The sequence below is a fragment of the Bicyclus anynana genome, chromosome 17 (assembly GCF_947172395.1).
Source record: "Bicyclus anynana chromosome 17, ilBicAnyn1.1, whole genome shotgun sequence".
In the NCBI taxonomy this organism is placed as follows: Eukaryota; Metazoa; Arthropoda; class Insecta; order Lepidoptera; family Nymphalidae; genus Bicyclus; species Bicyclus anynana.
In genome coordinates this window covers 509,844-529,221 of record NC_069099.1, presented here as the reverse complement: position 1 = coordinate 529,221, position 19,378 = coordinate 509,844, and the positions used below count along the sequence as shown (strand labels likewise).

Here is a 19,378-nt window from a genome sequence, read left to right as displayed (position 1 = left end):
GTATCTACGCTAAGACTCACCACGCGGCTTAGGCACCCTGCTGCACTTAGGGTGATATGGTTAAGTTTTTATAACCATCACTATTACTAATACTACTAACTAATACTTAAAAAAATGTCAAGACAGAGAACGTTGCTCGGAGAATCCGAGCCACGAGGCTGTTAAACCACACGTCAACTTATTAACTCCGATCCAGGGATTTGCCCTGGATGTGAAACTAACAATGCCAACAAGACAATTTATGATATGTATCTAGTAAAATCTACCATTTAATTCTTTGCCTCGAAATTTAGGCCAAGAAGTTAAAAAGCAATAGTGCGGAAGTAAATACACATTACGTTAGCAATAAATCAAGCAAAATGTCAATAAAGAGTTTGTTTATTGGCAGCCACGTATAAAATTGTGAAAAACCTGTTTATTTTCGCAACTTTATGTTCGCAAGACATAAAAATACATAACATTAGCTCACGACCTTCGCGCTGTCGTCTGTCCAAACACATGAGCTCATGGAGTAATGCGACGAGCGAATATAACAGATGCATAATTCTAGGGTTCCGTATATGTTTGTCATAAAATAAACAAATTCAGTTGATGTATATGTGGTTAGTTTATATGCGGTAGAAGTGGATGCGAGAGGTTTACCAACAAATACATACTATTATTATAATTACAAAAGTCTGTCTGTTTACTACCTTTTCACTAAATCGCTGAACTGGTTTAGTTGAATTTTGTTACAGTTATAAATGGAACATTTTAACCCGCAAGAAACCATGGTTCCAGCGTCATTTGTGAAAAACAGACACACGCAAACGTCCGCTAGTCTCCCTATAACTCGCTTATGCATAATATGTTTGACTAAAAGTGTAATAAGTTACATTTTTTAATGTAATAATTGACCAAATGAAACACCTAATCATCATCATCATCATCATCATCATATCAGCCCACAGACGAGACGAGAGTTATCCACTGCAGCATATAGGCCTTTTGCAGACTTCCAAACATCACGATTCTGAGCCGCCTGCATCCAGCGAATCCCTGCTGTTGTGCTATGCTGCAGCGAATACCATTAAGGTAAACATCATCGAGTATACAATTTTTAGCTTAAAAACAAAGTATACTGGATATACGGAACCTATTTTTTAAATACACTCACAATTTATGACAACTTTTGAGGCAATTCGCAATAACATAAAAATGACCTCTCCAGTGCCTGTTAGCACTGTACACAATGAGGCTATTATGTAAATCTGCATATCAATCTATATGACACTAATGTATGTCTGTATATTAATTGCACATCGTATTGTTATTACGTTTATTACGTGCATAAATTAAAAAAGGCTATTTTCAACGCAATGAATCATATATTCAACCCAATTTTTTCGCGCACTGTTTAAACGCTGTAAACAAAAATGTTTCCACAAATTGACGTATTGAAATATAATGAACGTTTAGGATTACAGCTCATCATTAAAATTTACAAGAAAAATATTAATTTTTAATGTTTTTTTAATTATTTTTGTATTTTTGTGTGCAATAGAGTATTTCTTTTTCTTCTTCATTAATAGTATATTATGTCAATGTCAGAGCTTTCTCCTTATAGCTATAGAAGCATCACACTGCTCCAATATTTTTGAAGTTTTGGCGGACTTAAGCGTATGTTTATGAGATCACTGTCAATCTTTAAGTTTTCTACATTTTAGCTCTAAATTTTTTTTAATAACTGAGTAGTATTAGTAGTTTAATTTGACTAGACTTCTCTCTCTACTGCCTTCTACAGGTAGCTGATGTACAGGCGGCCGGGTCATTGTGTTTGCAAGTCTATAAAGGCCGTCCAGCTTTGGACGTCCATTGGTTGTTGGTGATAATGGTCCCGTGGAAAGTCGGGATGGATAGATAGTGGTGGTGGCTTTGTATGATGTATATTATGTTAAATAGCAATAAAAACGCCTATGAGTTGAATTTTAAGCCAGCTATGGGCTTGCGGATAAAGAATACTCAATTCAAATGGTAAAAACTTTAACTGCTCTTCAAAGCACGGGTATATTAAACCACCGATTTTCCAACCGCAATAATTTCTTAAAAGAAAGAAAAGTTTTTATTAACCTGTCACAAGACTAGAACCCATTACTTCATGTTATTAAGGTAAACCAACCAACATTTCTACCGACGAGGCAGTCAACAAAGTAACACAAAAGGCGTGCAATAGCTCGCTGTCTCGGCCAGGTGTTTACAGTGAACCAGTTCAACGAAATAATGAGCTGTTACATAAAACGCTTCATTTATTATTCCCCGTTCGCTTTTATTGTTTTTATATATCGCCGTTCGATAATTTATTAATCGATCGAGTTACGGAATTGACGCTTAAATTGTGCGCTACAATTTACCTCAACGGTACAACACGCCAGCCGTTTACTTTAATGTGGACAGTTTTTATGTAACGAATAAATAATAAGATTTGATAGCTTGACGTTTAGAAAGCTCGGTTCAAGTCTGAGATTTCTTGGGTTTAATCCAAAAAGTACAAAACTCTCAAGATCCCAAAAATAGTTATGATCCTGCTAATGCATAAATTTCAACTATGTGTTAAAATTAAAACAAATTTATTACACTAAGCTTATTAAACAATAATTAAATGATGAATTTATTGACCACTAAACCGTTTGCAGGCAATTGGATCTTCACACAAGAAGTAGTAAAATAATCTATTATTATTATTATGAAAAAACAAAGAATATTACAAAGAATTAATGATTTTAAATGAGCAATTGTTGAGTTGATTGCTGGCTCTTCTCAACAGAACCTGCATTATGAAGCGTTAGTAGTTTAAAAAGTTTGAATAGTGCTTGTAAATTAAGCCAGTTTTAATTAAAGAAATTTTAATTTAAATCCATTTATTAACTCTGTAAATAATTATATTATTACAGCTGACGCCGCGTGGTTCCCTTTACTATAGAAATACTGGGATAATAATCGATCTCGATAAATAGGCTATCTAACACTGAAAGAATTTTTTCAAATCGGACTAGTAGTTCCTGAGATTAGCGCGTTCAAGCAAACAAACAAACAAACTCTTCAGCTTTATAATATTGTATGAAAACTGTATTACCATAGACACGGAATAAGTATTACTGTATACAGAAAGATTAATTCCCAGTATTCAAGTATATGTAATATATACAATATACATATGTAATATATTACATATGCTTGAATACTGGGAATGAAAATGTTTGTAAGACCGTTATTATCATTCTGTTCCAAAAAAGCTTTTCATTTCTATAACAGTAAGTATACATAAATATCGTAATTTTGCATTGTTGTAAAAGCACTCACTTTTTGAAGTTTTAATGCAGAGATATATTATGAAAATCTTTTTGTTTCACATCGTAAATATTTTGATTATACGGTATACCTTTGTGGTACGATTATACCAGAGAGTTGTCTCGACTTTTCGAGTTAATGTGTTTCATTATTTTGATCATTATGCTACATACTTATCTTTTAACTTTTAGAAACATTAGCACGTAAGTCATAGTCAGACTTCCTTATTTTATAAATATTTTCAAAATTCAAACTTCATTTATTTAAAGTAGGCTTAGTTTACAAGAACGTCAAGGTTATTTTGACTACCTATATGCTCAAAGCATTTCTAAGTAAAGTTATTGGTAAGTAACCTCTTTAATATACCCTCTAATAACCCTTCGAAAAACTATTAGATATTAAACTTGAAGCTTGTCTGATGACATGTTTTCCTACAGGAAATTATTAAATTTAATACCTAATTAAATTTAATAATAAAATTAAGTTTTATGTTTGGACAACATTCTTAAAATCTGTCACCTGCGAATGCCACCAAGATCTAAATTCTATAGTTACCTATGGTAGGAGCTTGCGCTCATTTTTAGCTTTTATATAATAACGAAGGTCTGGTCATCTCAGACCCTTGGTAATTTTATTTCAAACTTGGAATTATAGCGTGTATGACTATATTTTATTTATAGAAAAAAAATGTTCAAATTACTTTAACTCTAGGTTTTACGAGTATGTAGTGCTTGCTTTCTAGGTCACGTACTTTACCGACCTATATTTTTACTTTACACTAGCACGATATTTTTTTCCATTTGCTAGCCATCTTCGTTATTTAGAAGAATTAGAACCAGAACGAATACAATAAATATTGCTTTTACAATTATTTACACTTACTGAATACAATCATATTTAACTAAATTACTCGTAACTAACCTAACCTAAACTTATTATTAATAGAATTTATTTTCTCGGAGCATTACATATTTATTACGTATTTTTTCCACTACGAGTTAGGGCGATGCCTCATTAGTGCCTTGCGTTGTGTCGTTGCCGCAAATCAACAAATTGTATTATTGTATTCCCAAATCTGCGTTGCAATTCCGCACGACGTATTAACGCAAGAGAGAGGACGACGCATACACCTAATTAGTCTAAACAATGCATACAAAATGGAAATATTTTTATAGAGGTTTTCACTGCCAGCAACGCATAATCCTCTCCCCGATTCGTCGCTCGTCCGTCAATCCGATGAAACTTGCGACGACGACACAAAGTTTTTTTAAAGAATATTTGCCATATTGTATTTTAAATATGACGATCACATTCTCCTTCAACTAGTGGCTTGTCAATTCAAAATATATGATGACACAACGTAATGCAACGCACTAATGTGATAGAAGCCTTAGCCCTTAAAAGTTCTTTCCGTTACGCGTTGCCACTTATTCTCCCTATTAACTTATCGTGAAATTCCGATTTCCCCATTTTCAGCAAAATATAGGTTTCGAGGGGTCCAAATTTCCAAGAAGCCTTATGACCGGCTAATTGGATCCGCTAGCCGACTCGGCAGCCGACAGTCGGCTTACCTCTAGTGGATTGTGTACGCATTAATTGGAAATTATCCAATTTTTTATACAACGATATTATGTTTAACTTGTAAACTGTAACTTGACCATCGGTTAGAAGGTCTTTCAGTATTTTGTTAACCAATTTCAACAAAAGTAAGTTATCAATTAAATTCGTATGTATGTTATATTGTCTTTGCATCGTTTTTGTGTATTTTAGTCTTACCAGCTTCTTAAGCTCATAGCATGTTTGTCATGTTTTAGAAATGTGTGTTTGTATTTCTATATTTATGTCCGCGCATATTTAAAATCTGTAAGCCGTATTCTTAAATTATTTAATGGAATATATATATTTCGGGGAATAGGCGCTAGACTTGTTTGAGTTCGTACCTCCTTTAAAATTTTGTCGTGCTTATTTTTCAGAGTCTATGTTTCTTACGGTAAGAAGATAAATTTTGGAGAGATCATGGTCAAGGGCGATATTTTCAAAAGAAACAGTTTATTATAAAAATTAATTTCTTAATTTATAAACATTTTTGAAAACCCATATAACCGGTAGTCTATTAACATGAAAAAATAAACAATAATAAACTTAAATTTTCAGAAGTGCCTGAGCCTTCATAATTCAAATCATTTCATTTCATTCAAATAAACAAATTTGATATGTATTAGATTTTCTGGCAATGATTGTTTAGAGCAATCTAATCCAGGGAGTGATAGTCTGCGCATGAGTCAGTTATGAAAAAATAAACAATAAGTAAATTTAAATTTTCAGAAGTGCCTGAGGCCCTGAGCCTACATAATTCCAATCTTACATTTCATTAAAATAAATATTGCATAAGTTTTCTAGCAATGACTGTTTAGAGCAATCTTGTCCACGGAGTGATAGTCTGCGTGAGTCAGCAAACAGCGGAAGTGGGCGATGCGCGCTTCCTTGCGCGCAGAGGGGCAATAGGTCACTCCACCTGCCGTTAGGGCTTGCGACTTTACTATACGTTATCAACCCATATTCGGCTCACTGCTGAGCTCGAATCTCCTCTCAGAATGAGATGGGTTAGGACTTATTCCACTACGCTGGCCTAATGCGGGTTGGCAGACTTCACACACGTAGAGAATTAAGAAAATTATCTGGTATGCAGGTTTCCTTCACCGTTGCAGGCACGTGATACTTAATTTCTTAAAATTCACACAATTGAAAAGTTGGAGTTGCATGCCCCGGACCAGTTTGGAACCCACACCCTCCGGAATCGGAGGGTGTGGGTTCGGCTATGACTTTACTATAAATAGTACAAACTACTAATCATTTAGTATTTACATTTGGGTAAAAAGTAAAAAAATCTTTAAAGTAAAGTATTCCAGCCAAACATATTATAACTATAAGCCTACTTCTAACTAGCTGAATTTCACTTTCTTTAGTTTCTACTAGCTGATGCCGCGTGTTTTCACCCACGTGATTCCCGTTCCTGTAGGAATACGGGGATAATATATAGCCTATAGCCTTCCTCGATAAATGGGCTATCTAATACCGAAAGAATTTTTCAAAACAGACCAGTAGTTCCTGGGATTAGCACGTTCAACTAAACAAACAAACAGACTCTTCAGCTTTATAATATTAATATAGTATAGATAATAAGATTGTGCATGGTTTTACACCAATACCTATACTTTACCTACTAACTTAATTATTTTAATATAAAAAAGTTCGTACTGTAATATCTCAAGACCGTTGTACTTTGTCCAGCAGTGGACGTCTATCGGTTGATATGATAATGATAATGATTGAGACTATTTTTTTTTTAAAGTAATATCGTATTAAGATTTTGGACGCTGTCAACCCTAATGTCGGGTCGATTTTGGTCCGCTACCGTTAAGTTGCGTGCCTGGACTCCATTTCGAAAGTAACTGTCTAAAACTGCACGAGAAAATCAATTTACTACACGTTCACTACAACTCACGCTTTATACCTATGCTGACATGTCTACAATCTACAATCTACATGTTACACTAGGTTGTACACATGTCAAACTGGGTTATACTACGGCTAATTTATTACAAATCAACATCAAATAATCATAAAACTGACACGTTTTTATAATCTTCAGGATGACTTATAATAACAATTTTGTTAATTTCTGTCAGATACATTTATTAGTAGTTACTGTAGCCATCGAGGTATCTTAATAGACATTTGTCAATTTTAAACTGTATCTTATTAATTTAAATATCACCAAAACTACAAAACAACATATCTAATTCTAAATCAATCTTTTGTATTAAGTATATAATCTCTATCATATATTAGGTCTTAAGGTTATACTTAAATATATTTGCTCTATATATTTCGTTTGTCTTGGAGATTTCACTTTTTTCAAATGTTTTTTAATTTATTTTTCATTAGTGCATTACATAATATTAGGGTTAGTAAACATTATTTGAAATATCTCTACCTCTGTATTACTATTTAACTTATTTAATAATTTAGTACAAAACGTGTTGGTAGCTTGTGTTATTAATACACGTACATATTAAAAGTGTCCAACAACTACTACGATTGAGATTAAAACCAAAAAGGGTTTAATCACAATCGTTGAATTGAAATAATAGCTGCAAATAGTGCTATGCTAGTATAAATCAAAGAAGTGTTTAAAACGCAGTGACTAGATCTAGACCTTGAAAGCGGCGTTGCTACAATCAAGTAATTAGTGAGACAAAAACGTCTCAGCCATTAGAAGCGCAATCATCGGAACTATGGTAATTAGCCTCTTTGCTTAGATATTGTAATTAGACGTGGAATATATTGGTGTATTACAGGGTGCATTTTAAGACCTATGTTTTTTAATAAGTACGATATTAGGAAAAGCATGCTTTTTAATATAAGGTTTTCTTAAACATGAGTTTAAGAAAAGTACAACACCAAACTATAAACTCAACCTCAAAATTAATTTATTTCAATTAAGCTTAATGTACTAGCACTTTTGAAACGTCAGGTTGTCATAGTTTTATTGGTGATGATTGATAGTCGAATACTTATATGTCTTCCAGTTTTCTTACTAAAAAGCTTATTTATGCCAACATATTTTTCTATTTTTAGTGTGTTATTTGGTAGCATTTTTATTAAAACATAGAAAGAGATATTTCTACGTCTTTACGAGTGTGACTTGGTGGAGGCTAAACGAGTCATTTGGAGTCATTTGCAGTGACTTATTCGTCACGAGTTTTATATTAGGACATTGTGTCATTCTTACAACCTCAATTGTATACCTGCATTGACTGATCATTAGATATTCATCTATATCAATTAGTTTTATAAATAGAAGAGAGTTGCCAGAGTCTAACTTATCAATTTGATCAAGTCTAATTACTTTTTGTAAAAATTTACTTTTTAGAATCGGTTTACACATTTTATCTACTTTGTTTATTGATACTTAACCCTTCGTTAAATAATAGAACACGATTTTTAAGTTGACATATGAGTATCTGGTTTTTTATCAACATACAGAGGTATCTTCTGTAATATATCTCAACCTTCTAGGTACTGTAATTGGATTATACGATAATATTATTTATTAGGTTTACATCGGTTACTTATTGCAGTAACCGAAAAATTAATAATTTATAGTTTTGTTGTAATTTGCGACTCTCTGGTTTTATTTTCCGTTTAAGTTCCCTTAGCAATTAACAAGCAATTATCTGTTTTAACACATACATTTATTACTTTGTAATAAGAATAAATGGCTTTGTACAAAAAAAAAAACAAAGTAAATTACGATAATGAAACAAATTGTTGATCGTGCGAGTAAACAAGTTATTTATCGACTCTCGTCGCATGTTCGCGGCACGTCTCCATTGTAACCTGTTCCGATTTTATTCATTCATTCCAGGAACGTGGACACAAACAAACTTAACGTCATATTAACTTTGTTAAATATTAATAAGAAAGTTATTTATAATCGATCAATATTATTAGAGTATGACTTATTTTGATATTCGTCGCGAAAAGTTTGCCACGTATGTATAACCGGAGCTTATGGCAAGGATATTGGGATATACCTGCCTAGTTAAACAAAGACTTACCGCTAAGCGATTTAGCGTAATAACTCAATGGTAATGCAATTTTTTTAAATAAATTTGTTAATTTTATTTACATAATAAACTAAATAGTGACAGTAATTACGTTAACTTTAAAATAAAGTTATAAGTGTTTCAAAGGTGATCAAAGCCCCAGACGAACCTTTAAATTAAGTCACAAAAATAAATAAATAAAATAAAAAAAAAAAACCTTTTATTATTTCCCTTTTACATATGATAATAATTATTCTTATACTTTTTATACAAAACAAAGTAGGTAACACTTTTATACTTAGTGCATTTTCTGCATTATATCTTTTTATTAATAATTATTATATTTATATTTGTATCTATTTGTTTTTCTGTTTGTTTGTACAATATTTCTTTATAAAAAAATAAGCCGGGTTTTCCTTACTGACGCTATAACTCCAGAACGCACGAACCGATTTCCACGGTTTTGCATTCGTTGGAAAGGTCTCGGGCTCCGTGAGGTTTATAGCAAAAAAAATTAGGGGTAGGGTAGAGGTAGGGTAGGAGTAGGGTAGGGGTAGGGTAGCGGTAGGGTGGGGTAGGGATAGGATAGGGGTAGGGTAGGGTAGGGTAGGCGTAGTTAAAAGTTTACATCGACTTTCACGCGGACGAAGTCGCGGGCGTCCGCTAGTATTTCTATATAATTGAATCGTGTTTTGTTATGATGGTATATTTTTATGGTTATAATATATATTTCCTTATTTTTTTAAATGAGAACCCGTCTGTAGGCTTCCTCCAGATTTTTCCATTGTTCCCGATCGTTTGCTCAAATTAAGTCACTATTAAAACTAAATACTCGTATATGAGGGTATCAAATGTGTCTAAAAAAGTTAAAGGATCAAAACTTACTAACTTTTAACTTCGTAATTTACGTAGGTATTTGCAGAGCAACTCCCCAAGCAGTAATTTTAAAACTACTCTCGAAGGTAGTTAGGTCGTTAAATATATTTTCTTCGTTTCTTAGATAAAACCAAGTAGTTTTATTACCTAAATTTACATTTTCTGGTTTTCTAATGGTCTAATGGTTTTTCTCTGTATTTAGAACCTTTGGATTATAAGTAGGTTAATTTAATTTACTTTAGCCTTATTATAATGAAAACTCAGATGCATTCATTTAGTGGTCGTTTTTTAGTGGCTAATCAGTTCACTTCAGGATCAGGAAGTTCCTAGTGTTTTACTTATTTATTACAATAATAATCTGAAAATAACCGTTACATAGTCAATTAGTTAGTTAGCGTAGTAGATGACTACAAGCTGTTTCAAAGCTAATGATAGTAAGGTATCTACCGGCGGATTATAGATAGAAGGATCGTTTAACATGCAATATATTTATATTGCCGAATGTGAAATCATGCAGCGTGTTCGTGGCACAGTGGAGACGTGCACAGATCGCAGATTGCAGCGGTATGTGACGATCTTAATTGCTCCCACATTGTCAGACTTTCTTTTGTGCTCATCCGACGCGATGCAAAGTTAGGACGAGCGTGGAGATTGTTGAATAGAATAGCTTTGTTCAAGTCCTTACAACGCCTTACCAATGATAGTGATTCATCATCATCATATCAGCCGATGGACATCCACTGCAGGACATAGGCCTTTTGTAGGGACTTCCAAACATCACAATCCTGAGCCTCTGAGTCTTCAATCCTGGTGGGGGGTTGCTTTCTACTTCAGGGCATTCATTTCAGCATCTTGGGACCATAAACGTCCATCGGTTCTTCGAGTTATGTGCCCCATCCATTGCCACTTTGCTTTGCTACTCAATGAGCTATGTCGGTGACTCTGATTCTTCTGCGGATCTCTTCGTTTCTGATACGACTACGCAAAGATACTCCGAGGATAGCTCGTTCCATCGCCCGCTGTGTGACTCTGAGCCTTCTTGTTGCAGCTCATAGTTAGCGACAATGATTACAAGGTTTTATTTAACTGACCCTTTTAGTATGTATTGCTCAAATCTTGGTAGTTAATTTAGAATCACATCTAGACGCTAGTCTTAGTTTGTGTCATGGAGATGGTCTAATGATAGTTGGAAGGTCGGCATAGGAACTTGTAAACTAAACAAGATGACCCCGTCGAGTTTTAGCTCATTTACTTGGCAAACACTAATCTGTATTTAAGCTTGCAGTATTTTTTTTAATTAAAGTTTGTTTTTAAAAAATTTTTAACAAAATTTGCGTCACCTACTGTATCATAAACCACAAAACTATCACATTGCATATATGATATAAATAGTACAGTAGGTAGGTATACCTAAACATAGACGGCGTTTTCAGTCATAACCACTTTGTTAATAAGTCACCTTTATAACGAAAAAAACTAAATTAATATCGCTTCATCCGTTCGGGAGCTATGGTGCCACAGACTGACAGACAGATAGACACGTCAAACGTATAACACTCGTCTTTTTGCGTCGGGGGTTAAAAATGGGTATGCTATAGTCCAACACCCATGACCCAGACTATTGAGGAACTATTGAAGCTAACAAAGTCTTCCGTCGTGTGATGTAATAAATCGGAGGAATCTGCTTTTCGATAATGAACCAGAGAACATAGCACTTAAAAGCTATGTGATGCACCATGACACACTTGTATCATTGAAGTATTGAAGTGTTGAATTGTAGAACGATAGCAGTGGGGGCGCAAACAGAGGCCGTAGAAGTCCTACACGGTATTATATGGCTTAGTTGCTGTACCGGTTAGGTATTGGATTTGCCGGTAAATTGTCTTTGTGACGGACAATTTAAATGAAATGCTATTATGATCTTATTGCTCTTATTCTGATGTACCACAGTAGACATGAAAATTCAACTGAAAACTTATATTTAGTAGTAGTTTTGGTTTTTATGACATGGCTAAATTTTGATTTAGAATAATTTCCTCGTCTTGTTTATTATTATTAATCTTAAATATCCAAATATTTTTTTGGTACTTAATAATATAAAAGGGTTTTTAGTATTGTAGGGGGTATTATCTGGATCTATTGAATCGATTTTAAAAATCCTTTTACCACTGAAAAGCCACGTTCTTTGTGAGTGTTCTTAGGTTTTATTTTATTTATAATACGTACTATACGTGAGAATAACGGAACGGAAAAACGCGTGGCGTCCGCAAGTTTTAAAATAACATAATAATGTTGTTTCATTCTTTCATGTTTTTTTAATACAATAATAAGTTAAAAAGCAAATTTTCTATTAAACGCGGCACATTGTTAACCGAGTAACGTTTTTTGCGACGAACCAGCGCGCGCGCACGAATGGCGCGTGATTTACAACATTTTGAACAACAACAACAAAAAGCGGTAACAACAATTTAATTCTCCATATAATTACGTGGACAAGCAATAATTCAATGCACAGCACGTTAGTATCGAGACCAGAAACGAAGTAATTCACGAACGACGCGATGCGGATGATGACTAGGTTTGCATATATTGATTTTTATGATACATTCGGGTAAATAAGGTCAATGTTAACTGATTTATACATAAAAAGCAAAGATTGACTGGATATTTGCAAAATAAATGAGATCATAAAATTTCAAAATCTATTAATTTTTTTTTTATCGTAATTAGATGAAAATTCATACAGTTTTAGCTTCCTTACATTAAATGTGACATTTTTCAATAAATGACCTATAAACATAAACGCACAAATAACAAAGATATTAGTAATTTTGTTTGAACGCCCATACAAACCTAACGATCAGCGAGCCAACGACGTCACTAAATCGTGCCATTTTGTATGGAGCGTTTTTCAGGGATCCGCGGCAGCGCCGCAAATCTGACTTTTTAAATCCCTGTAGCTCCGAAAGTAATGATCGCAGATACCCTGTTACTTTTACAAAATTGCTTTGCTATTAGTATACTCTTAATTTAGATACAATTTAAAAAACTGTCATCATCCCTATTATGACATACGTACTTGGATAAAAAATTTCAACCCCGATTTTGATCTAGGGGTAGAATTCTTGAAACACGTTATGTAATAAATATCGTCTATTACTATTTTTCAAAAATATGACATTACCAAAAGAAACTACTGTCTAACCAGCTAAGTATAATCCGCGAGCGTTATCCAGGAATTTGTAGAATTATCAGAAAACTATATTTACCAATACTAATCTTACAGTGGCCACTGAAAGCACGGGGATATAAAACTATTAATTTCTTTAATCTAAATGCTACTGAGAATTTCTAGACAGAAAGTAAAACTCAATAATCTCAATGAAAATAGTTTGGAACAATTACAGAACATTGTTTTTCTGTATTCACGAGTAAGTTTTCTCAATTTCCTTGATCATAATAACTGTCACAATAACATTTTTCATGATTTTCAAGGCTTTAAAAAAAATTAGTTATACCCGGGGCAGGTATAGTAATACTGCATAATCCAGTGGTTCTTTTATGTCTACACAGGTATAGCATTTTATTGCATAATGGATTATGGGTAATGTGTCAAATTAAATGCGATTGTGTAAAGACAGATTTATCTCTCGCCCACTATCTGAGGCAGCGATAAGTGAGTGCATAAGGAATGCTCTATTTTCGGCGCGCGCGTCACCGGCGGCCTGACGCTGTTTGTAAACACCTTGTATCCTTGCTCTTGATACTTTGTTTCAGGGGCGCCATGTTTACTAATACTTTTATATACAAAATTTTCGTTTTTAAAAGAATATTAGGGTTGATCACCTAATCAGTATCAGATCATAGGTAATGAATTGATGACGCGGTGATTGCAAACTTTGCAGCATCGTCGCAATAAAAATGCTTAACGGTTATTTTAATACGCGATATACTTCAATTTTTATTCTTTAAAAGTGCGTGCAAGAACGAATCAATCTTGTTTGTTTTGTCTTCCACAGGACGTCAAGAATATCCGAGAAGTTACCATCCCGTTCCAAACGATCCTCACCATATATTTTGTTTAACTGTTAAAGTGTCATATACCTAATTTGATAATCTTAACCAGAGGTTTTTTATCTCACAGATCACTTTCTAATTTAACTGGTTATTCTGTGGACGCTCTGCTAAATTTATATTCAAAACTCGACAAAAAATGTGATTTTAATCACCTATGGAAATTTTCGTTGCAGCTGAATCTACAGCCACCACGAAACGTCTACGTCAACGTAGACCCCCGCCAGGTCTTCCATAGACCCCTGGGGGTCCACCTGGACCACTTTGGGAATCGCTGATCTAAACTAATATTATAAAGAGGTATTAGATTTTGTTAGTTTGCTACGATATAGCTCAAAAACTACACGACCGATTTTAAATATCCTTTCACCGTTACAAAGTATTCACTTGGTAAGTATCTGCTAAGAGTAATACCTATAAGTAACAGCGCAGTTATAATGTCCTTAAGTTTTTCAAGTCTACTTCCTCGTTTAGATATACCAAATAGATTTGAAACAAGTTTTCGGTTACTAAATGTTCTATTTACGGTTCAAACGTTGGTATAATAGCTCTTATCTTGTATCTGAACAATCCAAACAATGATGTATTCTAACGTCGAGTAGTTTTACTTTCGATCTTTTCAAATTCAAATTTTACGCCGCGTTTTACGTTTTGCAATTTCAAATCTGAAGCAACTGTCTGGCTGTTTGAAAAATATTGTATGACTGAAAGTGGTAATTTACTTTTAAGTAAAACATAAAGACCATTTTCATCATGTACGAGTATTAGCTAGTTATTTAATTTTAACATTAATAATATCATCATCAACAATAATATCATCATTATTTAAGTTTAAATATAGTGTATTTATGATTTTTAATAAATAATACAATTTAGTTATAAGGTTTTTTGTAGCTAATTGTATCCAACATTTAAAGTATCAATCTGCTATTTTCAATTATTAGCAAAAAAAATAATTTTTATTTCAAATTTAAACCATTCCTTACTGAAAGTTTTTCTATTTCGCTTCGTTTTTCTATTTTCTAAAAATCTTGATCAAAAAACATTTATTTCGAGTAAGTTTTTAGTTTACAAGGACTTTTTAAGTGTCAAGTTTGGCTATTAGTAAAGACTTTACCACCGCTTCCTACTACGTTCTGACACAGGTTTTTACTTAAAAGAAGGTCTCAGCCACATCAGTGACTGTTAAAGTATAAATAATAAATTTTCATTTCATTTCATTTCATTCCCGGTTCAGAAGTCAGGTTCTGCTGAGAAGAGTCGGCAATAAACTCAACAGTTGCCTTCTCTATCTATTTTTTTGTGTGATTGTTGTCTGACACCTACCTAAATACATATTTATTTGCTGTTAAAAATACTGTTTTAATATACTTATTGTGAGAATTTTCTATTACGAAAAATCTGTTTTAATAAATACTCCGTTCTGCGGCAGGCAGGAAAATGAATATTTATTCCACCCTTTCAGTTATTTCTCCTTCTTCCTCTATTCCTTCCCCTTCTTCTTTGCTGTGTTGTGTTTAACTATGTTGTTGTTAATGTTTGATTATTTTTTTATAAAAATGTATTAGAGTTGTTTTGTGATTAATACTTATACTATTGTGAAGACAGTTATATAGCACTGCGTTATGATTATTATCAATATATTGCATACCTACCTGAATATGAACATGACTCAACTGTAAATATTTTATGAATTTCAGATTTGAGTAATCTTAATACTCGCTATCTATAGATAGTACGTTAGGATTGATAAATTGCAAAAATGTATTCTTTTGCGTTTGTTTATTATGTATTTTATTGATAACAATGTATAGAATTTTACGTGTTACATAATCTTCACTACTTTCACATGGAATATGCACCAACCCACTTACAGATGTGGAGTTACCATATAATATGGGACGAACATCAAATCCTTTAAAGGCCTCAGTATTGCTAATGACTATAGGAGGTAATCACTTAACATCAGGTGATACATGCTCATTTGCTATATCTACTTCAAATGGTTGTCGTTAGCTTGCTTGTTGATAGAACGCTTATGTTCGCAAAGAATGATGCAGTCTTGATGGAATGTTGACCTTGAGATCACTGATAAGTGACGATGCAGTAATTGCTTTATAAATGATTTTTTATATAAGAATTAGAAGAAGCTTTGCATAATGTAATTTTAATTAGTTTAAGCCTTTGTTGAAACACAAACAAAAAACAGCTTTCTGTATTTCTTGTCAGCAATTTTCCTTAGATTTCTGAACTGATCATCAATTAATATAAATTTCTAAAGATGTGGCAATGCCTCAATAGGTTTTGCCATTGCAGATATTATAAAGCTGAAGAGTTTGTTTGTTTATTTGCGCGAACGAACGAGCGAACGCGCTAATCTCAGGAACTACTGGTCCGATTTGTAAAGTTCTTCCAGTGTTAGATAGCCCATTTATCGAGGAAGGCCATAGGCTATATATTATACCCATATTCCTACGGGAACGGGAACCACTCGGCTGAAACCGCGCGGCGTCAACTAGTAATCACTATAAAATCAAGTGACTATAAAAATTAGAAACAGACTTGACTTTTTAAAAGTGCAAATTACAAATTTGCTCGTTTCTCAGCAATTAACTAATAATAAAAAAACAAATAGATTTGATTTATCAAAAGTAAACTAGGCTTCCTGCATTTTAAAAACAATATACAATTTCATTTAATTAGAAACTTGATAGGTACCGTATTCAAACGTTATCTTATGGTCAAAGAAGAAATAGAAATTAATGAAAATTGAAAATGCTGAGGAATATGTAGCAATATTTTAAAAATTGATTTATTTTGAGTTAGTGTTTTGATAAAAATAGCAATATTGCTATGTTTCTTTATTGAACTTCGGAAAAATAACGCCTCCTCATTCAATAGTTGTACATACGTGATTGTCCACCTCGTAGTTGGCTTATAGCCCGATTGGCTTAAAACACATTACAGAGAGTGCGGTATTTTACTGTTTCCGGTGAAACATGGCGGCTTTTAGTTTCAGCACGTAGTGCACTTTCCCCGAAATAACGCCGGAACAGAAACGGCGGTCACGAAAATGATTCATTACATAATTATAGTTCTCGCACATCAACTGACCTTCCGTAATCATGATGCTTTGATGTTGACGCATAGCTTATTACTTCTTGTTTCCTATGCTTGAATGATCATTTTGTTTTTTCATTATTATGTTTAATAAGTATTTGCCGTCGGCGACGGTGGAAGTAAGTAACTTATAACAAATGCATTTTTAATGATATATTCACAACGGTGTAATCATTTAAATTAAAAATCTTGTGAGAATAATACTGTAAGTCATAATATAACAACTATAAAAATAAAATGACTCTAACAATAAGTAATACGAATATTTTAATTCATAATCATTTACATTTTCCTCAAACGTAACGGCAGGATACAATCATGGTTTTATATTCAATTGTATTTTTGTTATACCGAAAGGAAGCGATGTTCATCTGTTATATTTCAGATATATTAATAATCTATACAAAAATTATCTGAAGAGTTAGTTTGTTTGTTTGCTTGATCGCGCTAACAACTGGACCTATTTAAAAAAATCTTTCAGTTTTACAAAGCCCATTTATCGAAGAAGGCTTTATGTTATATTACATTATTTATTTTATTGCACAAAACAAAAACAATAACAAAGAAAATAATGATCTTATAATTATCATATAAATAATTATCTTCATTTTCTTACGGGAACGGGCACCACGCGGGTGAAACCTAGTATCTAATAAAAAGGTATTAAAATTCTCAATCTAAAAGTGTCACATCAAAACTGAAGAAAGTATTGCTTACGCTTTGAATACATTTATCATTTCTCATCAGCTTTTCTTTATTTATGTTGTGCGCCGCTGTTTCATCCCTTTCCAATAGAACTATTAGCAGAATAAAAACAGCTTATGTGCTGTTTTAGACTACGATTTGTCCCAAAAGAAATCGAAAATTCAGCAGTTATTTCTTTTTGGGAACTATTTACGACAATTAAAAATTTACATTGTAAATTTTAAGTCAATCCTGTTTTGTGTGTTGAAGAAAGCAGGTTATGATTATCGAATCCAGTATGGATGACCCTATATAAAACATAGTTGCAGGTCTCCATTGAATTCAATTGGTTCAATTAGCCGTCGGCTTAGAAAAACTCAGTCACGTCATGGATGACGTAACAACAGAATGCCGGCAAAAAATCGGACTCAATGTACTGTAGAATAAGATCACAAATGATTTTCCAATATACTGATTCAACCAGATATTACGACACGGCACATAAATCGAAATCACAACACAATTACTGGGAAGAAAAAGAAGTAATAAGCTATACTTTCTCGAAACTAACGTCTGTGGTGAAAGTGATAGGCGAAAAACTCTTGCTGGGCCTGTTATGTTGATTGACACACTCCTGGATACATCCTGTTTTTCCTTTTTCCCCCGCTTGGTTTTCCATACTCAAACTATCCCATAGCGCATAATTTGGCAGGAGATAGTAAACGTAACCGATAAAAACAATCGCGTTTGCTGTAAGATAATTTTTTCGGTTTCTTCGAGCAATTTTCGGCAATCTTTATGTTAGTATGGAATTTCGTGTTCGTGAAAATAGTCTGATGACGTTAATGCAAATCTTTGTCAGTTACAATGCATGAAAAATCACTACAACCTTACAAGATACTTACTGTTCTCAAAATGTGGATTTCGGTATTCGGCAAATAATATTGTCACCGTCACTGCACTGCAAAAATATTTGTGTTTTTTTGTGTACATGATACTGAATGAGGAGTTTGAATTGTACGGCGTTCTGCGCCGCAAGATCCAAAATTCGTCACCGTCACAATACAAATAAACTTTTAAGTGTTTTCATGAACATTTTGTGCTCCGGAGGCGGTCTTCGTCCGTTTTAGAAGGTAATTTCTGGAAGGTCCAGGATCGAGGGGTACGTACCTTTGACGAGGCGCTGCAGGATGATCTCCTTGTGCTCGTGAGTGTGAGGCTCGCCGACGACGGCCAGCAGGTAGCAGCCCGTGAGAGGACTCGGCGGGGGCACGGAGGCCGACACCTCCGTCCCCAGCGAGAGGGACTTGTCCTCGTCGTGTTCCATCGCCGACGGCGGCGCCGGCGCGTTCGCCGACGGATCGCCCGGTGCAGGGAACGGAACGACCACCTCGGACGAGAACTCCGCACGGAATGCCTTCAATCTCCCGGCGCCCGGCCGCGGCGCGCGCACTCACCCGCGGATCGACCGCACGACGTGCGCGGCACGCAGACGCGTCGGCGGCGGCCGGTTCCAACCCCGACTTTCTCTCTCGCTCGCCTGGTCACTTTCTCCGAGGGTTAGAGAGGGACGGGGTGCCGTAGGGCGTATACGGGAGGCTCTATCAAGCCGAGCAGCGCACACGTCTGCATTGCGTCTAAACAAGCCGGCTGAATAACCTCGTGCCTCAGCTGTTGTCCAAAGG

At 34.3% G+C, this 19,378-nt stretch overlaps 1 protein-coding gene across 1 annotated transcript in view; it reads right to left on the bottom strand.

Moving 5' to 3' along the window:
- LOC112046119 (titin) overlaps nucleotides 1-19,130 on the bottom strand; it is a 162,098-nt gene extending 142,968 nt beyond the window's left edge. The window contains exon 1 of the mRNA XM_052886633.1: nucleotides 18,864-19,130. Within this exon, the coding sequence (XP_052742593.1) occupies nucleotides 18,864-19,020 (157 nt within the window). The 5' untranslated portion in view covers nucleotides 19,021-19,130. The remainder of the gene's footprint in view (nucleotides 1-18,863) is intronic.
- Nucleotides 19,131-19,378: the final 248 nt, after the last annotated feature.